We start from the raw sequence: 26,147 nt of genomic DNA, 5'->3' as shown, positions 1-26,147 counted from the left end.
TCATTTCTGAAACTATTTGTATGGAGTGTAGCCATGTGTGGAAGTGAAACATGGATGATAAATAGTTTGGACAAGAAGAAAATAGAAGCTTTTGAAATGTGGTGCTACAGAAGAATGCTGAAGATTAGATGGGTAGATCACATAACTAATGAGGAGGTATTGAATAGAAATGGGAAGAAGAGGAGTTTGTGGCACAACTTGACTAGAACAAGGGACCGGTTGGTAGGACATGTTCTGAGGCCTCAAGGGATCACCAATTTTGTATTGGAGGGCAGCGCGGAGGGTAAAAATCGTAGAGGGAGACCAAGAGATGAATACACTAAACAGATTCAGAAGGATGTAGGTGGCAGTAAGTACTGGGAGATGAAGAAGCTTGCACAGGATAGTGTAGCATGGAGAGCTGCATAAAACCAGTCTCAGGACTGAAGACAACAACAACAACAACATGTAAATGATCTTCCATCTAATATAAAAAAAAAACAGAATTATTTCTTTTGCAGATAACACAAATATTGTAATCAATTAAACCAGGCATACAGAAATGAAAGACATGTATCATTGACTGTTTTCTGCACATGGTCTTATGCACAATTTTAAAAATACACAACATATTCATTATATATATGTTTGCATGGCCATATTTTGACAGCAGCCTCTGCTGACAAAGAAGCAATGGTTTAGAGAATATGTAAACGGGATGCAGAAACACCATAAGTAACTTACACAACTTTACAATCAAAATGCTGTTTGAAATCTAACACAACTGAAAATGTGCAAACCTATGTATTCAATTTGCAAAATAACCACAGAAGATCCTTTATAAATAAAAGCAAAACAGTCTGGTGTAAAATTCCTTTAATTAAATTGCAGTATGCTTAAGATGGAGAAATCAATAATAACTGACCAACATATTAGTTCTGCACATTCAGGTGTTCTGCACCAATGATAAGTGTAACACATGGTGAGAAAATAAGAAAAAGGGTAGAAACTTAAAAATTTTTAGGTGCTCATACTGATGAGAACTTAAAGCTGGAAAAAGTATATTTTGAAACTCCTACAAACAACTTAGTTCAGCCATTTTCCACTTAGGATCATAGCAAATATTGGGAAGAGAGAAATCAGTAAGTTAACATATTTCACATATTTTCATTCAGTAATGTTGTATGGAATAATGTTCTGGAGTAACTGATCTTTAAGAAAGAAATTATAGTGCAAAAAATGTGCTGTAAGAATAATATGTGGTTCTCACAATCAATTCATCTTGTACACTGCTTCACAGTATATTTATTCCCTCATGTAGTTTGTTGTAAATAATTCTTTAGAGATCAAAAGGAACAACGATGTACATACATACAATATCAGGAGGAAAAATGACATTCATTATCCCACATTAAGATTATGTTTAGCACAAAACAGGGCGCACAATGCTGCAACAAAAATTTTTGATAACTTACCCAGCGATACAAAATGGCCAACAGACAGCATAATATAATCTGAAAACAAACTGAGAAACTTTCTCCTTGACAACTCCTCCTATCCCATAGAAGAGTTTCTATTAATTTAATGAATATATGGAAAATGACTTGTTCCACATCATTATGATCTACTGTGCAAAATGATCCATTGAACATGTAACTAACTCCCTAGTACATCAAGGAATGGGAGGTTGCTATCTTCCACTTCCATGGTAAATTGTATGTTGGGGGTGCAGCAAATTCAGGCGACTGAAAAATCCACTTACACTGTCCTGCACATGTGGCCAAGTGACAAACTTGTCGTCCACATAACGGCAGAAACAAGTCGGTTTTTGTTGGCCGTGTTCCAGAGCCTTCTCCTCAACATCATCCCTGGAAGATGGCCAGCAAAAACCAACTTGTTTCTATCGTTATATGGATGACACACTTGTTCCCTGGCCTCATGTAGAGGACAGCGTAAGTGAATTTCTCAATCAGCTGAATTTGCTGCACCCCAATAATGTTTATTATTGAGGTGAAAGATGGCATCCTCTCATTCTTTGACGTCTTACTGAAACATAAAGCAGATGACAAGCTGGGACACTATGTGGGACACTGTGTGTGATCTTTATCTACATGCCTTGAGTAGTCACCACAGCTCCCACCATGAAGGATAGTGCTATGTGAACGGGTGTGTGCAAAACATCTGCGACCTAGACAGCCTTTCAACTCAACTGGAGCACTTCAAAACAACATTCCGGAGAAATGGGTACAGCAGCAAGCAGATAAGGCTGTACCCACACAACAGCAGGAGGAAAAGGAAGAGCACAAGTCACCAACATACGTCCCATTTGTCGGCAATACTAGGGAAAAATTGGCAGGATCTTTGAGCTAAATGATGTTAATTGTGTATTTTGTTTTCACCCACTACAACATCGTCCCCATTACATATACTGAAGTACAATTTTGGGCTTTGCGGACCAGGAGTCTATGAAATCACTTGCGAGTGCAGCAGAGCATGCAATGGGGAACCGGTAAGCACAGTAAAAGAGAGGTGTTGTGAACACGTCACAGTGAACCACGCCAGACCACCAAATCAGCCACGGCCTACAATAGTATAAAAACTGGTCGTACTGTGAACTACAAGCACATCAAAAATACTTGGGCAATCTTCCTCCTCCTGGGATTTCGTGATTAGGGGCCATTGGAATCAGGATCCATGATGTTGCAATTAACAACGATGGCAGCCAACAACTGAGGTGGCATGGAATCCTGCAATGAACCTAGAAAAAGAAAAGTGTTCCCTTGCAGTGAGGTCCGCACCTGACAGCGATAGCATGGACACTGGAGACCAGAGTTTGGAGCTGGGCATCAACATCCACACCACTGCCACAATCCACCAAGGTGGCCACACTGATAGCAACTGGAGCAGAGTGGTGGAGAGGGGTAATGGCCAGCATATGAAGGTTGCCGACAACAGCTGAGCATCAGACATCAGGGGCCTCCCGAAGATGGCAACAAGTCAGTCTGCCGAAATATCGTGGAGTAATTACTACGTGTCCTGGCTGGTCACCCAAGAATTCTACAAGCTATAAAAGCTCTGGGAAAACATCAGATAGCATATTAAGTGGCACGGATGCTGTGGAGACTAATCCAAGCACCTGCATACGTCCCCTTGGATTTACTAATGTCTCTTAGAAGTGTCCAGCGTGTCTTTAACATCGACTCCTTACGCGACTTTCCTCTCCAAAGGATGCAGTTATTGCACTGCAATGACCATCCTGCATGTGTGCATGTGTGCATTTTGCACAGTGTTCTGCAACAAAGTGGTCGTTTACATGTTTTTCGCTGATGAGGCCACATTCACTAGGGATGACTTATTCAATCACCATAACGACCATTTGTGGGCACCAGAAAACCCCCACTGTGTGTGGGGCACATCACTTCACAGTTAGCGTGTTGACAGGTTTGGTCAATGACTGCTTAGTCAGGTCGTACATTTTACTGCCCCACTTGACTACCGCAAAATTTTTAGACTTCCCTGGAATAGGTTCTTCCTGGCTTCTTTGAAGATGTTCCAGCAAATGTGAGGCGCAGCATGTGGTTCCAACATGATAGGACACCAGCTTATTTTGGACACACTGTTCTTAGGCATTTGAATCAGTCATGCCCACATCGATGGATTGGACGTGGTGGACCGGTTCCCTGGCTCCGATGCTTACCGGATTTCTCATGTCTTTATTTCTTTCTGTATGGAGCGATGAGATCTCGTGTATTCCAATCCTGTGGAGTCGCAAATGGATCTCGTCACAAGAATCATCTCCGCAGCTGCTGCAATCAAAGAAACTTTCGATGTGTTCGAGCATGTCCGGCAGTCAATGCGCCATCAGTATCGGGCATGTGTGGTGTCTGCTGGTGCAAACGTAGACCATTGGTTATGCTTATGTCGTACAACATGTTTACTCATTATGTCCAAAAAGTGTTTCAAATGAATCACTCATTTCCTTAAAAAAAAAAAAAAAAAAAAAAAAACACACACACACACACACACACACACACTTTATCTTATTTGGCATCTGAGCTAGTCATAAAAGACGAGGAAATACAGCACTTGTTGCAAAGCATTCCCAATGCCTTATTTTCACAATTACAAATGCGCTAATAATAGACGGTAAGTTGTGTGCTATCTGTGATTGTAACTTCTAGGTTAGGGAAATAGTCACTAATAATATTCCGTCTTCAATCACAATATTTTTATTTTTTGATTACTGTCTAACGCGTTTCGGTGCTAGAACTCCATTTTCAAGGATTGTATAGACATAAAGGGTGTTAAATATGCTTCAGTTTTTCATGTAGCAGTAATGAAACAACACAATCGTTAGGTTTAACAATATTTTAGTTATTTTCAATTACTTTTTATTTACGACGGCAATCTTAATTTCCATGAAGGAATTGAACATTTTTGTTGTGTCTTCGTGGTTGATAAGCTTGACTCTTCCAAGGATCGTATAAGGAATTTCAACAACGTACCGCGTATAGTTCATTATTCAGTTTCGGGCTGTTATTAAACATTTTCATTTGGAGGGCTCGACTGCCTTACAAATCAAAAAAGGATTTTAAGCACGCTCTGGCCATCTAGTTGAGGTTATCATAAAGGTAACCACTGACAAAAATCTACGATATGGTACGGAAAGACCACAGAATAAAAAGTCATGATATTGCTGAGACTGCAGGCGTATGGACTGCATGGAGAACTGGCTTGGAAGAAGCTGTGTACGAGATGTGTGCCACGATTGCTCACAGCCGACCAAAAGCGCATCCGACCCAACATTTCAACACAACGTCTGATGATGTTTAATCGCAATACGTAAGACTCAGAGCGCCGATTTGTGACTGTTGATGCAACCCTATTATGCTTTACTGATAGATCGTTTGAAACTGCTCCGTAACTTGAAACTTTGGCATGCTGGGAAGAAATTTTCATCCAATGAGGAAGTGACGGCTGCAGTCGATGTGTATTTTGCCGAGTTTGACAGAACCTTCGATGGGATGAAAAAGCTGGAGGGTCGCTGGACCAAGTATAAAGTCGCAAACCACCCTCATATTCTTCTGCTTAAGCAATGGTATTGGGCTTAATTACAGGCCCGCTACACAGTTTTAATTTGTCAAAAAGTTTCAGGAAGTACCTCATATATAACATAATCGTAGTGGTCTGGTTTGATGTGCGTGTTCGTGCGCTACAATACTTTAGTTCTCTCGTTAACCCCGCGTGGAACACTTCTCATTACATCTAACAATTGTGTCATTCTGTTGTTGCTAGGTGTTGGTGGGACACTTACGCAAGTGTAACGCCCATTACATCTGTACAGTCAAATGGTTCAAATGGCTCTGAGCACTATGGGACTCAACTGCTGTGGTTATCAGTCCCCTAGAACTTAGAACTACTTAAACCTAACTAACCTAAGGACATCACACACATCCATGTCCGAGGCAGGATTCGAACCTGCGACCGTAGCAGTCCCACGGTTCCGGACTGCGCGCCTAGAACCGCGAGACCACCGCGGCCGGCATGTGAACAGTCCTTAAAAATAGAGTTGTAGCTCCGAAACATGTTTGACAGTAATTAGTAAACGAAAATATTTTGACTGACGACATAGTATTATTAATTATTATATGTCCCTAATCAAGAACAAATGCTATGTCACATTACTGCCACAATCACTTTTCCGTATATTTGCTGTGTGTCCTCTAATTCAGTACTCTGCTTCACTAACTGCTTTGCTTCCTGCACTTTTACACAACAGAATTTTCAACATTTATCTGCTCAAACGCCGTTGTGATAAGTGTACTAACTATTAAGAGATTTCAATGTCTTGCTCTTGGGTTTAAGTAGTCCAATTTAGTTTTTGAAGTTCGAATGTTATTTTATACTTGAAACATAAACTTTGCAGAGGCTGGGCTCAATAGCACAATTCAGCGTCTCTTGTCCCTTCAGTTATGTAGTAAATGTTTGAAGACTAGTGTCTAGCTATAATAAACAGTACATACTCGCACATGGCATGGTCTGTGAAGATAAGACTATCATACAAGAACCAAATTATTCTTTTTATCCAACCTTTTTTCACAACTCAAATAGAATACCCATAATCGATTCAGAAAAAAATGAGTGGAGGCACTTCACGCATCTGGCAGACAGGGCGAATTAAAATTTGTAAAAAAAAAACGTATAGTGACAAATCTAATCATCAGAATATGCTAGGCACAATGCTTAAACTTACCGACACTTCGTGCTTGGTAACAGGCTGGTTGGTCCACTACATTAAACGGAAGTGGTGTAGGCGCCTTCTCACCAATACAGTGCATAAAGAGTCCTTGACGCCAACCCTCTGCCATCAACCAATCTGTTGATGCAAGTGCCATTATCATCAAGATTACCACGATGAGGCCGCAGATGAACGCAATCACCTGTAATGGAGAAAAGATTTTCTTATTGTATGTTAATTTTTGTTATTTGTCTATTTTGACATGAAAGGGCCACACGCCCTCTCTTACGTCCTACCAGACATCCACTTGTTTTACATTATGTTTGTTACGAAACACACAAAAAGTCTGTCATACGATTTCTTACACCTAGAAATACCACTTAAATAGTGGAAACAGCAATAGCTATAGCACAAAAGATACGCAGTTTTTAATTGTCAATGAAAGTAGGAAACCATTACGAATTACAAATAGGAAAATTTAAATTCAGGTCACTGCCAGCAAGTGACGTAACGTAAGGGGGATGGGGACGAGAGAAGAGTAACGTCACAGAACATACGAGGGTGGTTTGAAAAGTTCTCGGAACGGAATAGGAAAAAAAGTACTTACATCACTGAAACATTTTTTTTTATTTTTCAGTGGAGTCTCCTTGTAGATAAATGCATTTGGTCCTAAAACGTTCCAGTGCCTCGATCCCATGTCGAAAATGAGTGTCCTCTAGGCCTGCAAAATAGCTGTCAATTCCGGCTATCAATTCTTCATTTAAAGCGAATCTTCGTTTGAAGTAAATCTTCATCCACCAAGAAAAATTTTCAGTTTGGGGAAGAAATGGAAGTCTGACGGAGCCATATCAGATGAATAAGGCGGGTGTGGCAATAATTCATACCTTAGTTCGTGTAATTTTGCTACGTCCATGCTCATGATTTTTTGATCCAGCGTCAAGAGTCGCGGCACCCATCTTGCAGATAGTTGTTGTGGTCTTCAGTCCTGAGACAGGTTTGATGCAGCTCTCCATGCTGCTCTATCCTCTGCAAGCTGCTTCATCTCCCAATACGTACTGCAGCCTACATCCTTCTGAATCTGTTTAGTGTATTCATATCTTGGTCTCCCTCTACGATTTTTACCCTCCACGCTGCCCTCCAATACTAAATTGGTGATCCCTTGATGCCTCAGAACATGTCCTACCAACCGGTCCCTTCTTCTTGTCAAGTTGTGCCACAAACTCCTCTTCTCCCCAATCCTATTCAATACCTCCTCATTAGTTATGTGATCTACCCATCTAATCTTCAGCATTCTTCTGTAGCACCACATTTCGAAAAAGCTTCTATTCTCTTCTTGTCTAAACTATTTATCGTCCATGTTTCACTTCCATACATGGCTACACTCCATACAAATACTTTCAGAAACGACTTCCTGACGTTTAAATCTATACTCGATGTTAACAAATTACTCCTCTTCAGAAACGCTTTCCTTGCCATTGACAGTCTACATTTTATATCTTCTCTACTTCGACCATCATCAGTTACTTTGCACCCCAAATAGCAAAACTCGTTTACTACTTGAAGTGTCTCATTTCCTAATCTAATTCCCTCAGCATCACCCGACTTAATTCGACTACATTCCATTATCCTTGTTTTGCTTTTGTTGATGTTCATCTTATATCCTCCTTTCAAGACACTGTCCATTCCGTTCACCTGCTCTTCCAAGTCCTTTGCTGTCTCTGACAGAATTACAATGTCATCAGCGAACCTCAAAGTTTTTATTTCTTCTCCATGGATTTTAATACCTACTCCGAATTTTTCTTTTGTTTCCTTTACTGTTTGCACAATATACAGATTGAATGACATCGGGGAGAGGCTACAACCCTGTCTCACTCCCTTCCCAACCACTGCTTCCCTTTCATACCCCTGGACTATTATTACTGCCATCTGGTTTCTGTACAAATTGTAAATAGCCTTTCGCTCCCTGTATTTTACCCCTGCCGCCTTCAGAATTTGAAAGATATTATTCCAGTCAACATTGTCAAAAGCTTTCTCCAAGTCTACAAATGCTAGAAACGTAGGTTTGCCTTTCCTTAATCTAGTTTCTAAGATAATTCGTAGGGTCAGTATTGCCTCACCTGTTCCAATATTTGCACGGAATCCAAACTGATCTTCCCCAAGGTCGGCTTCTACGAGTTTTTCCATTTGTCTGTAAAGAATTCGCGTTATTATTTTGCAGCCGTGAGTTATTAATCTGATAGTTCGGTAATTTTCACATCTATCAACACCGGCTTTCTTTGGGATTGGAATTATTATGTTCTTCTTGAAGTCTGAGGGTATTTCGCCTGTCTCTTACATCTTGCTCGCCAGATGGTAGTTTTTTGTCAGGACTGGCTCTCCCAAGGCTGTCAGTAGTTCTAATGGAATGTTGTCTACTCCGGGGGCCTTGTTTCGACTCAGGTCTTTCAGTGCTCTATCAAATTCTTCACGCAGTATCATATCTCCCATTTCCTCTTCATCTACCTCCTCTTCCATTTCCATAATATTGTTCTCAAGAACATCGCCCTTGTATATAACCCTCTATATACTCCTTCCACCTTTCTGCTTTCCCCTCTTTGCTTAGAACTGGGTTTCCATCTGAGCCCTTGATATTCATACAAGTGGTTCTCTTTTCTCCAAAGGTCTCTTTAGTTTTCCTGTAGGCAGTATCTATCTTATCTTGCAGGTAATTTTTTTTTATTTCTAATTCTTCAGTTAAAATGTGATATACCCTTTCGCATGACATGTGGCAAGCGTGAGCAATTTCACGCTCTTTTAATCGGCGACTCTCCATGACCATTTTGGGCACTTTTGCAATGATTTCTGGAACAGTGACATCTTGGCCGATCACAGCGCGGATCATCATCTAAGTTCTCCCTACCAAATTTAAATTCATTCGCCCACTTGGCAACAGTTGCATTGAAGGAGTAGAATCCCCAATGTATTCTGGAAATCGGCGTGAATGTCCTTTGCTTTCATACCTTTCTTGACGAAGTACTTAATTCACTGCTCGAATCTCTATTTTTTCCATCTTCGCAAATCACTACGCGGGAGCAACAACAAAACCACGTCACCGCCGTAGCTCTCTTGGAAGAGCACTGACGTAGCACGTATTTACAGACAACAGTCCAATGAATGTCACGTGAACAACAACAATATCAAAAATTGAGTCCGCCTTGTTGCAAAACAGTTTTATTTGTTTACTTATTTATTTTCCTAACTAGTTTCAGCGACAAATATCACAATCAGTGGGTTTTTAATCTTATTTATTGTATGTTATGGCAGGTTTTTAAGAATTTTTCTCGCTGTTTGAGGCATATTTTCTGTGCTTTTTTTTCTCAGCGTACATCATGTCATCTGCAAGTTCGTTGGATGACATGTAGCTGATCCTGTACACAGAAAAACAAAACTTCGCACTTTGTTTATGATGAAGAACATTGTGCTATGTAATGTTATTGATCACAAATAAAGTGTGCAAGTTTCGTTTTTCTGTGTACATGCCGTCCAACGAACTTGCAGATGACGTGCGCTGAGAAAAAAAACGGCAACAAAAAAAAAAGCACAGAAAATATGCCGCAAACAGCGAGAATAATTCTTAAAACATGCAATAAATATTAAAAAACCACTGATGGTGATATTTGTCGCCGACACTAGTTGGGGAAAATAAATAAGTAAACAAATAACAAGGTGTTTGTTTTGCATCAAGGCGGACTCAATTTCTGATATTATTGTTTTTCTATGCACACACGGACCAATCGGGAGAGTTCCGAGATTACATTGTTGTTATCACGTGAACAACTCGCTGCGCTAGCGCTAACCTGTCGCAGTGATTTAGAGAACTTTTCAAACCGCCCTCGTGTGTACTGGAGAGTGGAGGGGACGGAGATAGAATTAAGTGTGACAGGGAGAGGTAGGAGCATTTGCTTTACTGTTTGCCAGTGTAAAATTAACTTTTACCCCAAAAAATTATGAGGTTCACAAAATGGTTTCTACAGCTTTTTCTTAAACGCTACAGAGCACTGAACTGTGCAGAAAGTAGAATTGAAATTTTTAGGCAAGATACAAAACAAGAGAGACTTCGTGTTGTGATTATGAGATAAAAAGCACCCAGTTTCTAATGCGAGGCACTGTGGTGCATGTGTACTAAAGGGGACAATGAAATAGACATAGCGCATGGTAGTTAAATAATTTGTCTAGCCGCACGCTTCCTAACTGGGTGTATCAAGCACTGACATGGTCAAACAGACTAACGTTACTCATGTAAGACATACAACCATTAATGATTAGTTCGAACCGTCTAGAACTTTCACCACTTGTTTAATCGTGGAGATAAGGCAGCGTGACGGAGTGCACAAACTTACGTTTCACATTCTGCGGAAATATATTCTGAATCTTCTCCAGGACACAGAAGCAAGCAGAACCCCTTTCTACATGTGGCGTTCTGTCCATCTAAAGTGCTTATTCAACGTTACACCAAAGTTCTTCACTCTTTTCTGATGTGGTGGTACTGGGATGCCGTCAAGAAAAATAGGAAACAAGTAATCGCGAAATTTAGAATTAATTGACTGATTAAGCAATTAAATTAATGATGGGGTACTAAAGTAACTTCGGAAGTTTTTTCGGCATTTAGTTTAAATACACATTTCGTGCCCATTTGAGCACTGAAGGCGTTTGAGAAACGGCAGTACTGATATCGTCAGATCTGTCTCTAAAGTAAAGCTCGCGGTTATCAAAATAGGAAGACAGAAATGACAATGTGCCACTGATGTACACAGTGTACAGCAATGGCCCCAGGACTGACAACTGCGGCGCTTCTGAGGGAACGAATCCAGGGAGACTTTTCATTGCTGCTGTCCCAGTTTCCCGTTTAGTATTATCAAAGTTGATGCCAGCAAAAGCTTCGCTGATGCTTTTTCTGTCAATACTGTAGCCTTGTGGTTGCCTATCACATAATTTCGGCCCTCAATTACCTTAATTCGAGCAGTATTTTAGCCACAGTTTAGAAAAACCAGGCCGGTATTTGTTACATAAACTGAATTTGTGTGAAGTATTCAACTGTGCACTTCATTCTTAGAAATAGGTTGAACCAGTGTTTGAGGTGTAAAAAAAGAGGTTCTGGTACTGTGACCTTCCATGAGGTGTTTCCGAAATTTAGACTTCTTAAAACGTCATTTTAACACTCTGAGTACCTTAAAAGTGTGAATGCAGCATTTGTTTTACCTAGATTCAACCGCAGAAAAAGTTCTGTCGTAGTACATCTCAAAATTTGCGGTTCTGATTATTTCGTCAGAGGTACCGGTACGGCCAAACTGTGCGTGCCGTCACAAGTCAAGGACTGGGTCGAACTATCCCACTTTTCTATTTTTTCACTAGAGAAAAATAATGTATGTCTGTCAAGAGTTGTAATACGCATTCCACAACGCACTTTATCGTGGTAATGCTGATACCGTTGTTGCACATCGGTTCGGGAGAGTGTCATTATTGTTTTACTTGTTGCGGTTATTTTAACTTATTTTATTTTCAGTTTCATTTTCAATTTGTTTTCAGTTATACCGGTTATTTTCAACGCCAGTTTAACCTGAGTGTTAAAACCGCTCAAAATAACCGGTTTCTGAAACAACCGAACTTCTGTTTTCTTCCTATTCTTTCCTGTAATAAACGTAGAAATCGAACAAAGATTGAAAAATCTTGATTCCCTCAGTTTCAAGATATATGGAATAAACATACTAAAGTAAATAGTCAAATAGAAGAAACGTTGGTCCGTCCACCGCTGCTTTTCTCAAAAAGTAGTAAATGGCTGAATATTACAAAAAAGGCCACAAGTATTCTCCTACTACTTCAACTTTTTTGAAACTCTGCTCAAAAATCATGTTGTAATCGTGGATCATTTCACTACTTTTGGGCGTTACGAATAGTCAGTGCTAAAGGGTGAAAACTGAGGTTGGAGAAATACAGGGTGAGTCACCTAACATTACCGCTGGATATATTTCGTAAACCACGGCACTGATTACGTATTTGTTTATATGTTCAGACGTGCTAACAAAACTACAGTGGTTCCATTTAAAAAAAACGTAGGTTTGTGTTAAAAACATACTTCCGTGCATTTTTGTATGGTTTGTGTTAAACAATTACACTAGCCCCTCTCCTCACGTTCGGTCTGTGGAATCGGTTCGTCAGTATTTGATGTGGTTTACGAAATACATCCAGCGGTAACGTTAGGTGACTCACCCTGTATATTAAAGGCATATTATGTGCACACAAGCAACATATCAGCTGCTTTCTATTATTATTGTAAGCTAGGAATCCTCCTTATGTGATGCCCTAAGTTGGTTGCGGACCCTCCCACTCTTAATCTTTTAAAGCAAATGGAGCATGGTACTTCACTGATACAGGAATTAATCGTCTCGCCTCTCGCTGGGATAAATATCGTAACGCGTGTGGCGATTACTTTCGAATGGAACCATCCCATGGTCCCGTTGTGGCGGGTGTTCGGTTTTCATTTCACTACTCCCTCATAAAAGTAAAAATCCATTATATTATAACCAAATACATTGTAAGAAAATTTCATTTGTTTCACATTATTATTTTTAACAGTTCCACATAAGATGCTTGCTTGTCAATGGAGTAGAAGGGAATGCCGAACAGAAAGTTATTTAATCCAGTCTCAAATTCCATTACAATTCCCACGAAACATTTTATAAGGTATGGTAAATTACTGACAAAGTATATCAGTATATCTGCCCCCTTTTTGAATCACAGGTCTATACAGACATCAATTTGGAAATATTCTAATAAGAATGTTTTGCATTATTGAAAAGGAAATGCTAAATATTGGTCTAACTAATATATATTATTGCACGTTTGTCAAAATAATTAGGTTTTCTAACACACCTGTAAATTTCCGAAAAATTTCTCCAATGGTCTGTTTTCTCAAGAGAATACTTCCGTAACTCATGACTGAATATAGAATGTCAGCTTAATTTCTTAATTTAAAAAAATTACAAATAATAAAAACAAACTTAGCTTTGCGATGTGTGTGTAACCATGTGCTTCATCAAGTTCAGGTTAGATTTCTAGATAATACACTCATTTATCTACTTGTAATCTTAAGTAAATGAACACCATATTCTCTTCTTTCATTGACTGGAACGACTGAAGTTATATGTTCTGTTATACTGTGAGAACCAACTCGTGAAGCTAACGTTTTAGACCTCATAGCAACAAATAGACCGGAACTTTTCGACTCCGTGAATGTAGAAGAGGGTATCAGTGATCATAAGTCAGTGGTTGCATCAATGACTACAAGTGTAATAAGAAATGCCAAGAAAGGAAGGAAAATATATTTGCTTAACAAGAGTGATAGGGCACAAATCGCAGAATATCTGAGTGACCACCATCAAACGTTCATTTCTGAGGAAGAGGATGTGGAACAAAAATGGAAAAAATTCAGAAACATCGTCCAGTACGCCTTAGATAAGTTCGTACCGACTAAGGTCCAAAGCGAGGGGAAAGATCCACCGTGGTATAACAATCATGTACGAAAGGTACTACGGAAACAAAGAAAGCTTCATCATAGGTTTAAGAGTAGTCGAATCATAGCTGATAAGGAAAAGCTGAACGAAGCGAAAAAGAGCGTAAAGAGAGCAATGAGAGAAGCATTCAACGAATTCGAACATAAAACATTGGCAAACAATCTAAACAAGAACCCTAAAAAGTTTTGGTCATATGTAAAATCGGTAAGCGGATCTAAATCCCCTATTCAGTCACTCGTTGACCACGATGGCACCGAAACAGAGGACGACCGAAGAAAGGCAGAAATACTGAATTCAGTGTTCCGAAACTGTTTCACTGCGGAAAATCATAACACGGTCCCTGACTTCAGCCATCGCACGGACGCCAAAATGGAAAATATTGAAATAAACGATATCGGAATTGAAAAACAACTGCTATCACTTAGTAGCGGAAAAGCATCCGGACCAGACGAGATACCCTTAAGATTTTACAGTGATTATGCTAAAGAACTTGCCCCCTTTCTATCAGCAATTTATCGTAGATCTCTGGAAGAACGTAAAGTACCTAGCGACTGGAAGAAAGCGCAGGTCGTTCCCATTTTCAAGAAGGGTCATAAATCAGATGCGAATAATTATAGGCCTATTTCACTTACGTCAATCTGTTGTAGAATAATGGAACATGTTTTGTGTTCTCGTATTATGACGTTCTTAGATAATACAAATCTCCTTCATCATAACCAACATGGATTCCGCAAACAGAGATCATGTGAAACTCAGCTCGCCCTATTTGCCCAAGAAATTCACAGTGCCGTAGACACTGGCGAGCAGATTGATGCCGTATTCCTGGACTTCAGGAAGGCATTTGATACGGTTCCGCACTTACGTTTAGTGAAAAAAATACGTGCTTACGGAATATCGGACCAGGTTTGTGATTGGATTCAGGATTTCCTAGAAGAAAGAACACAACATGTCATTCTTAACGGTTCAAAATCTGCAGATGTAGAGGTAATTTCGGGAGTACCGCAAGGAAGCGTGATAGGACCTTTATTGTTTACAATATACATTAATGACTTAGTTGACAACATCGGTAGCTCCGTGAGGCTATTTGCAGATGACACGGTTGTCTACAAGAGAGTAGCAACATCAGAAGACTCGTACGTACTCCAGGAAGACCTGCAGAGGATTAATGAATGGTGCGACAGCTGGCAGCTTTCCCTAAACGTAGATAAATGTAATATAATGCGCATACATAGGGGCAGAAATCCATTCCAGTACGATTATGCCATAGGTGGTAAATCATTGGAAGCGGTAACGACCGTAAAATACTTAGGAGTTACTATCCGGAGCGATCTGAAGTGGAATGATCACATAAAACAAATAGTGGGAAAAGCAGGCGCCAGGTTGAGATTCATAGGAAGAATTCTAAGAAAATGTGACTCATCGACGAAAGAAGTAGCTTACAAAACGCTTGTTCGTCCGATTCTTGAGTATTGCTCATCAGTATGGGACCCTTACCAGGTTGGATTAATAGAAGAGATAGACATGATCCAGCGAAAAGCAGCGCGACTCGTCATGGGGACATTTAGTCAGCGCGAGAGCGTTACGGAGATGCTGAACAAGCTCCAGTGGCGGACACTTCAAGAAAGGCGTTACGCAATACGGAGAGGTTTATTATCGAAATTACGAGAGAGCACATTCCGGGAAGAGATGGGCAACATATTACTACCGCCCACATATATCTCGCGTAATGATCACAACGAAAAGATCCGAGAAATTAGAGCAAATACGGAGACTTACAAGCAGTCGTTCTTCCCACGCACAATTCGTGAATGGAACAGGGAAGGGGGGATCAGATAGTGGTACAATAAGTACCCTCCGCCACACACCGTAAGGTGGCTCGCGGAGTATAGATGTAGATGTAGATGTAGATGTAGATTAGTCCTTGGACCAAACTGCCCTACCCTTAAAGATCTGTGGATATTTTCAAATATTTCAGTAAGAGCAAAGGAGGTTAGAATAGCCCCTCTGATAAGAGCACAGTTCCAACCAGCATTCTTACTGTTGCATCATGGTAGCTTGAAATTGGTTTGCGATGTACAATCAATACTTGCTGCTTTTCTACCGAAAATACAGGGTGTTACAAAAAGGCACGGCCAAACTTTCAGGAAACATTCCTCACACGCAAAGAAAGAAAATATGTTATGTGGACATGTGTCCGGAAACGCTTACTTTCCATTGTAGAGCTCATTTTATCACTTCTCTTCAAATCACATTAATCATGGAATGGAAACACACAGCAACAGAACGTACCAGCGTGGCTTCAAACACTTTGTTACAGGAAATGTTCAAAATGTCCTCCGTTGGCGAGGATACATGCATCCACCCTCTGTCGCATGGAATCCCTGATGCGCTGATGCATCCCTGGAGAATGGCGTATCATAGCCGTCCACAATACGAGCACGAAGAGTCTCTACATTTGGTACCGGGGTTGCGTAGACAAGATCTTTCAAATGCTCCCATAAATGAAAGTCAAGAGGGTTGAGGTCAGGAGAGCGTGGAGGCTATGGAATTGGTCCGCCTCTACCAATCCATCGGTCACTGAATATGTTGTTGAGAAGCGTACGAACACTTCGACTGAAATGTACAGGAGGTCCATCGTGCATGAACCACACGTTGTGTCGTACTTGTAAAGGCACATGTTCTAGCAGCACAGGTAGAGTATCCCGTATGAAATCATGATAACGTGCTCCATTGAGCGTAGGTGGAAGAACATGGGACCCAATCGAGACGTCACCAACAATGCCTGCCCAAACGTTCACAGAAAATCTGTGTTGATGACGTGATTGCACAATTGCGTGCGGATTCTCGTCAGCCCACACATGTTGATTGTGAAAATTTACAATTTGATCACGTTGGAATGAAGCCTCATCCGTAAAGAGAACATTTGCACTGAAATGAGGATTGACACATTGTTGGCTGAACCATTCGCAGAAGTTTACCGGTGGAGGCCAATCAGCTGTTGATAGTGCCTGCACACGCTGTACATGGTACGGAAACAACTGGTTCTCCCGTAGCACTCTCCATACAGTGACGTGGTCAACGTTACTTTGTACAGCAGCAACTTCTCTGACGCTGACATTAGGGTTATCGTCAACTGCACGAAGAATTCCCTCGTCCATTGCAGGTGTCCTCGTCGTTCTAGGTCTTCCCCAGTCGCGAGTCATAGGCTGGAACGTTCCGTGCTCCCTAAGACGCCGATCAATTGCTTCGAACGTCTTCCTGTCGGGATACCTTCGTTCTGGAAATCTGTCTCCATACAAATGTACCGCGCCACGGCTATTGCCCCGTGCTATTCCATACATCAAATGGGCACCTGCCAACTCCGCATTTGTAAACATTGCACTGACTGCAAAACCACATTCGTGATGAACACTAACCTGTTGATGCTACGTACTGACGTGCTTGATGCTAGTACTGTAGAGCAATGAGTCGCCTGTCAACACAAGCACGGAAGTCAACATTACCTTCCTTCAATTGGGCCAACTGGCGGTGAATCGAGGAAGTACAGTACATACTGACGAAACTAAAATGAGCTCAACATGGAAATTAAGCGTTTCCGGACACATGTCCACATAACATCTTTTCTTTATTTGTGTGTGAGGAATATTTCCTGAAAGTTTGGCCGTACCTTTTTGTAACACCCTGTATAAATATATGATGCTCCCGCACATTTCAAAGTTTGCTGGTTGACAATATTGTTTGAAAATTTTGTGGGTGCTGCTGCCAAGAATCCCCAAAGGCGGTTAATATATGAGAAACAACTCCGTACATTCCCAAACCACGAACTTTAATTAAGACTGTCAGTGCTTATTTAAACGAAAGAAGTAGCACCACCAGGAAACAAATAAGATAGCAAAAGGGAAGATAAAATACGTCTACGGTGAAGTGTTCTCGGGTTATCAGCTGTGTCAATACGACGTTTTGCGGCGAAGTTTCGGCAAGGTTCCTACTCGTCATCTTCTGGGGGAGGGACAGGAACAAGGCGCTGGGGTCTCTCGCTTTACATAATCGACTCCATTAGAAAACTGACAGTTGTCTGAAGCTATAATATATATCTCATGACAATCTGCCCTTTGTCAAAGTCGCTTGTGTCAATGGATTTCTCCATTTGCAACCTTTACACTCGCTACAGAGATTCTATATTTCTTCATCTACACGGATACTCTGCAAATCTGATTTAAGTGCCCGGCAGAGGGTTGATCGAACCACCTCTGCTCCGCTTCTACTCTCTCTCTCTTAACCGCATCACGTTCCCCCAACGCCACCAAGCGGCGCTCAGCTTCGCGTGGGGAGTGGCCATGTTTTGTCTCATCAATGTATGTTCATTCTGTTGAGCGTGCTTTGGATGAATAATGTGTGAGGCTAAGAGGTCTACTCTCCCCCACCCCCCCCCCCCCTTTTATTGTGTAAACTGGAATTTCTTCTTCACATCAGATCGAAAACTACTTCCTTCAGACAGATTGATTTGCCTGAAGACTAACAGAAGTTACCATCAAACAGAGGGTCCTCAGATCCATACGCACAACGAAAAAGCAGAATATTGTTGCTGAATGTTGTTCTTTTACAACACAACCGTCACGTCATCACTAGTAAATATATGCAACGCCGTACGTGCTTCTAGCACGGTGCTGCATCAGACTAGAGCATTTTTAGCCGCCATGTCCCTAAACACAAGGGTTCCCAAACTTTCCTCCGATGGAAAATTCTGAGAATCCTGGTACTTTGATGGAACACCTTGTTTATTTCCAAAGTTAATATTTTTTTTAAAAAAGTGAGAAATTTGATTTATTCAGTGATTACTTCTATTTTAAATCATAACTAATAAAAAAGAAATCTTAAAATCGAAAAGAAATAGTATCGCCAAAATGGCGGAAAAAACCATTCTGTTAATAGTTTTTCGCGGAGCACTTATTCACCAGAGTTTTGTGGAGCACATTTGGGAAATCCTGCTGTACACGCCTCTTGACAGTGCTGTAATGGTGTACCCAGCAATGGGTGCAGTAACAAATACGATATTTGCAAACCACCTCGCATCCTACCCTACCAACAAGCAGACGTAAGGAGTCATTAACATGTATGAAATCTACTCGCAACTGCGAATATGAACAACCATCAGCTGTGTAATGGAATGATGGCAATTAAAACCCGGTTATCACGAGCGGTCGCCTTACCAGTAGGTTATCCCAACCTGCACTCTTAGATCCATTACGTATATTCCTGCACAGGACAGGCATTTTAACTGAAAGTCGCTTGTCCGGCGTCGTTGGATAAATACGATATCGCAGTGGCTGTCTTATTCAGAATTCCTATGCAATGTTAGTTCGGTCATGCACGTATGCGTCGACGATGATACTTGGAAAGCTTCTAAATATGACTTCTGCATCAAAAAACACAAAGACTGAGATTTTCTGTAATGGCTGAAACGTCTGCAGAGTAACGCATAGCTATTTAAGAGAAGCCTAAAGGATTTATTTGGTGGCCAACTCCTCCTACTCCATTGATGGATTTCTCAGTAAAACCAACTGAATATTCTGCACCATTTCAGTGCAGTAATTTGTTCATTGTAAACAAATATTACAGTAGTTGTATTACATGTTTATTACCTTATAAATAAATAAAAAACTTTATTTTAAATTCAGTGCATTAGTATTTGTAAAATGACTCTTTCATATAGTGTTCATTAAAAAATGACCCACATTCCACTTGGGACCTGTGGAATGGTACATTAGTTTATTTTAGTTGTAAATATTTGTCATGTATTGTTTTTCTGACATGTTCTACATCCTGGAGGACCACCTCACTGCGGATCAATTGGAATGAAAGTAAATCTAATCTAATCTACTCTTTACTTTTGAAACCAACATCTGGTGCGAATAAAGTCTGCGATACTAATTCATTAAGTTTTAGTCCTTACTTACAAACCGAAATTAGGAACCACATTTTCCGGAGGTAAAACGTTTTAATTCTTTGTTCTCCTATTGGAGAATGCGAAAATATTTTCACGACTTTTTGCAAGGGTATTATTTAAATATTCCCTAGTAACAGCCATTTTCTATAATTCAAAGACTGCTGATGTAGTGGTAATTTTAAATTTAAAAATGGTACCCGATAATAGGGCACTTCCCTCTATTTTTTCGCAATAAATATTGATCGTGTGAGCTGAATAAAGGAACTCCTGGCGAAATGCGCTCCCACTGAGTCTTTTGTACCCACTGCACCAATTCTACCTGCTAAATGAAGGCTGCAGAATAGGATTTACGTACAGCTTGTTATTGCCAGAGGCGACTCGACAGGCTTTTGTTTTTAACAGAAGAAGATCCATTCTTAATTGAAAATAGATGACACTAGTTGGCGAAGCCACACGGCGAGATGGGCGGTCGCTGGGCAACCGCTAGAAGGGGGCGGGAAGTGCGCCGCGCGATGGAGCTGAGGGCGGCGTCGCTAGAAGCGGCGGCGGCGGCGGCGGCCGCGGCCGCGCCGGCAGAGGGCGCCTACGTCACGCCGGAGCTGCTGGTGAGCGCCGTGCGCGACATCTCGGCGCGGAGGCGCACCTCCAGCGCCGCCGACATCACCATGTACCTGCAGCGGCGCTTCCCCATGCGGCACGCAGACCGCCGCCTGCTCAAGGAGGTCGAGCGCAAGCTGCACATCGCCACGCAGCACGGCCTATTCGTCCACACGGGCTACTCTTACAGGTAGGTAGGTAGTCTCTCCGTCTGTTCACCGAACCCTGTCTCACGAATCGAAAGGAATCTGCGATACAAACCGTGGTAATTTCCAAGAATGATTGCCTATCGGAGTCGCGGAGTGCACACTGGGGTCATCCGAAGAGACAAACTCTACAGAGTGGTTGACGAACTCGTGGTCGAATCCTTCTGCTTTGAGTGTCTTGCAGGACTGAAACCCGTCTGTAATGACTTTACTAACAGGCAGTATGAAGTCCTTTATCAGATGCACTAAAGTGATCTTGTCTCTGGACGATACTCTGACAACGAAACACTCCGCGACTCTCTCTCTATTCCACCGAATAGCCTAATATGCTCGAATTCATTCTTTGAAGGTCGTCCTCTATGGTTCCTCCTTCTTGCTGTGTGAGATTCGTCTACTTCAATAACTTTAGTCGGTCCACCAATATGTCCACTGTCGTTCGTCACTACCACATAACACACTTCTCTGCAAAACCCGAAATAGTCGCACACGGTAGTAGCAGGTAAGTCAGTTTCCGATGCTGTTGCTTGCAAGGTGTAATCTCGAATCCAGCAGGATAGAAGAATTACGCTGGTCTGGATGGGTAATCTGGAAGAGTCGAACCATGTATTCCTCCTGGTACTCAGTTTTCCGCACTGTCCGCAGTGAAATTTTAACGGTATTTCAGCATCGAAATACTTCTTAATGCAGTTTTACACACTTCGCACCACCACAGTCTACTCAGTCCTTCCTTTCCTCGTCCAGTAGTACTCCATATTTCCGACAAAAAGTGAAAATTTTCTACGCTGGATACGCATGGAATTAGATTCTTCTATGTGAGTGAATCCGCCGAAGAAACGTCAAGACACCAGACATCTCACTCACTACTGACATAAATCGTCTGGTTTTCCCTAGCGACTCATAAACAATTGGCGAAAGTATGTAACTTAGAGCAGCTACGGGAATGACGTAAAACTGATAGAAATGACGATCATAACGCCGCCGCCAGATTCGCATGATCGATTGGCAATCTCACGTTCGATAAGTATCATTTGGATTCCGCGACTTCGATAGGCTTTCTTGGAAATTACCCAAACCGTTGTTTTTGACCAGTGCTTTGACGTCATTTCTTGCACAGGATTTTGATATGCTTTTATTTATTGCGTTATTTGTAAGGTGTCAGGCAAATCCAACACCTTCCATGAAACCCTGACATGATAGCAAACCCGACAGTATGTCACATAGCTCCGAATAAATCCTGACATTAAATTAACCAAAGTAATACGATCAACGAGTGAGCAAATGGAAGACCACAGACTAACACAAGAACGCCTAAAATGCATGTCATACCTTCCCACCATGAAACAGACGCAGTTCCGAGGGGAGAAACAAGAACAGAAGCCGAGAGCAGAATCGTGTAGGCTAGGAGGCCCTACGATAAGGGACGGACACCCACGTCGCCAGCCGACCGCCAAGAACCCCCAGCCCATGTTAAAAGATAGAGCCCTCCAGAAGAACATATGGATCTTACGATAACACTAAAAGGGCCACACCAGCCGCAAGTTTTAGCGTGAGACTTTTTCGCGTCTCTGTTACGTTGCAAACGTTAAAAACATTGCCCCACCACGAAAAATATAACGTTTCTCATTGGATAGACAGAATTTTGTAGGCGGAGCTTAAGGTTAACATTGAGACCCTGATTGGTCAGTTGTAAACACAGCCAGATAGCTTTTCTTAAACCAACTTCGGTAAATTGTAGTAAGGAGAAGTTAGAAATAGTTGCTTCCGAGACAGCGAGGTGTGTGGAGCTGCGCCGCCCTACACCCCCTGACGCTGCCTAACCACCGACAAGGTAATGAACGCACGCGATGCCGCATGAGAGCGTATAAGGCTTCACTCAGAACTGCAGAAGTCTCATCCGTTACACCCCCTTTTTGCGTAATACTAGTGTCGATCGTCAATTAAATCTCATGGTATTCACATTTGCTACTAGAAGTTAAAAATCTGAAACACGATGATTTTTCTGTTATATAAATATTGAGAAGCCACTGTAACTTACGACAAGTTAGATAAGTAATTAAAGATAATTGAGGGTCACTGCAGATCATTTGGATAGTTTTCTCTTTTATGAAACTTAATTTAAACCTAGATTATAGATGTGATATGGCATAGGTCATCCTTCGATCCACTGTAGAACTTGGAAACCCATTCAGGGAATATTCGTTCACATTTTTGTTGAATGCAGTTGGTTTTTATCTTCCTGTATTAAAATATTTCCTTTTATCACTAGTGCAATTTATAAACAATGTTTTGTGAATTATTTTACCAGCTAACTAAAAATAGGAAAGCCTTGAACCCTTTCCACTAAATTTAGTTAGTATTATTCTTTTTACAGGGAGTGCAGTGGAGCTGACGCTGAAATCATTAAGTATTTGATTATATCATCACTAGTCTCACTGAACTCTTCTGAACTCTACACGTCGTGTGTGGTCTGGCGTCTCCTTACCAGCAACAGGTCCCAGGTTCAAACTTGTCAATTCCCTAAAAAACACGCTCAGATTGTCGTTGCGCGAAGGTGGTAGGGAGACACGACTTAGAAGACAGACAGACACCATGCAGAATGTTAGATATTTGCTGTCATAATTACGTTCGTTTCCACAGAAAATATACTTAAAATCTCTGGTGTGTATGAGACACAAAATACTGTCTCTTCTGATGCACAGGGAATTACAACGAGGTGACGAAAGTGATGATACACCACCTAGTAACGCGTAGTGCAGGAACGTAACGTGGCACAGGCTCAAGAACTCGATGGAAGTCCCCGCAGAAATATTGCTCCGTGCTGCTTCTATCGCCGTTCGTAACTGTGAAAATGTTGGCGGTGCAGGATTTTATGCACGAACTGACCTCTCGATGTTCCATAAATGTTCGATGGGATTCATGTCGGGCTGTCTGGGTGGCCAAATCATTCGCTCGAACTGTCCATAATGTTCTGACGTGGCGAAGTGTCACCCATAAGAATTCCGTCATTGTTTGGAAACAATGCCGCTGTAGGGCTGCAATTTGTCTTCAAGTAACCAAGCATAGCCATTTGCAGTCAATGATCGGCTCAGTTGGACCAGACGACCAGTACACTTCATGTAAAAACAGCCCACGCCATTATAGACACACCACCAGCTAGTACAGTGTCTTCTTGACAACCTGGGTCCATTGGTTCGTGGTGTCTGCGCCACACTAACCCTCCCATCAGCTCTTACCAACTGAAATTGGGACTCATCTGAACAGGCCACGGTTTTCCAGTCGTCTGTGGCCCAACCGATGCACTCGCGCGACCAGGAAGGGTGCTACAGGCGATGTGCTGTTGGCAAAGGCACTCGCGTCGGTAGTCTTCTGCCATAGCCCATTAACATCAAATTTCGCCGCACTGTCCTAAAGGATACGTTCGTCGTATGTCTTACATTAACTTCTGCGATTATTACGCGCAGTTTGCTTGTCTGTCAGCGCTGACGCAGCTGCTCTCGGGCGTTAAGTGAACGCCGTCGGTCACTGCGTTGACCTTTTAATATAATCCTACTCACCGCGCCACTCTTTTCATAAATCCGTTGTGGTCTTCAGTCCTGAGACTGGTTTGATGCAGCTCTCCATGCTACTCTATCCTGTGCAAGCTTCTTCATCTCCCAGTACCTACTGCAACCTACATCCTTCTGAATCTGTTTAGTGTATTCATCTCTTGGTCTCCCTCTACGATTTTTACCCTCCACGCTTCCCTCCAATACTAAATTGGTGATCCCTTGATGCCCCAGAACATGTCCTACCAACCGATCCCTTCTTGTAGTCAAGTTGTGCCACAAACTCCTCTTCTCCCCAATTCTATTCAATACTTCCTCATTAGTTATGTGATCTACCCATCTAATCTTCAGCATTCTTCTGCAGCACCACATTTCGAAAGTTTCTGTTCCCTTCTTGTCCAAACTATTTATCATCCACATTTTCACTTCCATACATGGCTACACTCCATATGAATACTTTCAGAAACGACTTCCTGACATTTAAATCTATACTCGATGTTAACAAATTTTTGTTCTTCAGAAATGCTTTCCTTGCCATTGCCAGTCTACATTTTATATCTTCTCTACTTCGACCATCATCAGTTATTTTGCTCCCCAAATAGCAAAACTCCTTAACTACTTTAAGTGTCTCATTTCCTAATCTAATTCCCTCAGTATCACCCGACTTAATTCGACTACATTCCATTATCCTCGTTTTGCTTTTGTTGATGTTCATCTTATATCCTCCCTTCATGACACTATCCATTCCGTTCAACTGCTCTTCCAAGTCCTTTGCTGTCTCTGACAAAATTACAATGTCATCGGCGAACCTCAAAGTTTTTATTTCTTCTCCACTGCTTTATTCACTATGAAAATATATGAAAAATCTTTGTTATAGTATTACGTAATTGACATTACATAAAATCGATTGAAATTATTTGTCCCTTTCTATTTAGATCTTTTTACTTGTATTTATTATATTAGCTTTCTTCTTGTGGTCCGAGTTTTCGTATTTGGTTTCTATTTTAAAAGTTACACCGCATCTTTACTAACATGCAATAAAAGCGTGAACCAACTAACTCATATTCGTGCTAACGTGACAGGTTTTGTGGGGGATAGCTTTTATCAACTAATCCTCCAAAGCCTGATATGAGAAAACCACTTTTTCCGAAACGCTTTTTTCAAAAATTTATGTATTTCAATCTAAGCACAAGGTCGAAATTCATCGCTTCTGATAATTAGTTTTACTTTAAAATGTTTTAATTACTATTAATTAGAAATATCGATAATTTTTGAATAATTTCTCCCAGACAAAACTCGATTTCAGTTTCTTAAGCCTCTGATCAAACTGACAAACACTTCTTTCATTCTGACATTTTGCTAGTCATTTTTGTTTTTTTCATGTTTTTTGTCCTTCCGTCACCTTTCAACCCGGTTCAATTAATACACTGTAACACGATTCGAATGGGATCAGAACTGGGAATATCTAAGGGACTCTCAACGTCACTTGGATGCACTGAACTATTTGTATGAAGAAGAAATTTTTTTTTTTTAATTTGTCAAGAATTTCAACTTCAACTACAAGTTGAAAACCCCAACACTGACCATTAATTTATGTCGTTTCAGTATGATCTCTGTCCATTTCCACAGTTTTTGTTTATCTTTCAATAAGAGCACGTATTCCAGTATGGTAAAACGCATGGTCGTTCTTTTGAAGCCAATTAAGCACACGTTTTCACGGCCTCCTCCATTTTCGAAGTGAATCTCACGATCAGCTTCTTTTAACGACTCAAATATATTGAAGTCCGATGGTGCCAGGTGACGGCTGTATGGGGGAAGACTTGGCAATCTCTTCAATGGTGTGACGACTTGTGTGTGGTCTCGCAATGTCAAGCAAAAGAACAACATCCGACGTAGCTTTTGTTGGGAGAACAAGCTGCAGGCGTGCTTTAAGTTGTTTGGAGGTTCCGACGGGTTGGGCAGGATTTATTGTAAATACCTGCTCCAAAAAATCGACTCGTCGAATGTTTTGTGAAGTCACTGCAGTCGCCGGACTGCCGCTCCGCGTTTCGTCAGCCAACGGTGTTTGCCCTTCAGCTTTGTTAC

At 41.3% G+C, this 26,147-nt stretch overlaps 1 protein-coding gene across 5 annotated transcripts in view; it reads right to left on the bottom strand.

Annotated features, from left to right (window-relative positions):
* The window catches only part of LOC126253651 (transmembrane protein 47), a 387,066-nt gene that overhangs the window by 16,357 nt on the left and 344,562 nt on the right, over positions 1-26,147 (bottom strand). For all 5 annotated transcript variants that reach the window (XM_049955159.1, XM_049955162.1, XM_049955161.1 and 2 more), the window contains one exon: positions 6,233-6,419. In XM_049955159.1, coding sequence (XP_049811116.1) covers positions 6,233-6,419 — 187 coding nt within the window. The remainder of the gene's footprint in view (positions 1-6,232; positions 6,420-26,147) is intronic.

The sequence above is a fragment of the Schistocerca nitens genome, chromosome 4 (genome assembly GCF_023898315.1).
Source record: "Schistocerca nitens isolate TAMUIC-IGC-003100 chromosome 4, iqSchNite1.1, whole genome shotgun sequence".
Lineage (NCBI taxonomy): Eukaryota > Metazoa > Arthropoda > Insecta > Orthoptera > Acrididae > Schistocerca > Schistocerca nitens.
The sequence above is the reverse complement of the archived record's forward strand: the minus strand, read 5'-3'. Positions and strand labels throughout refer to the sequence as shown.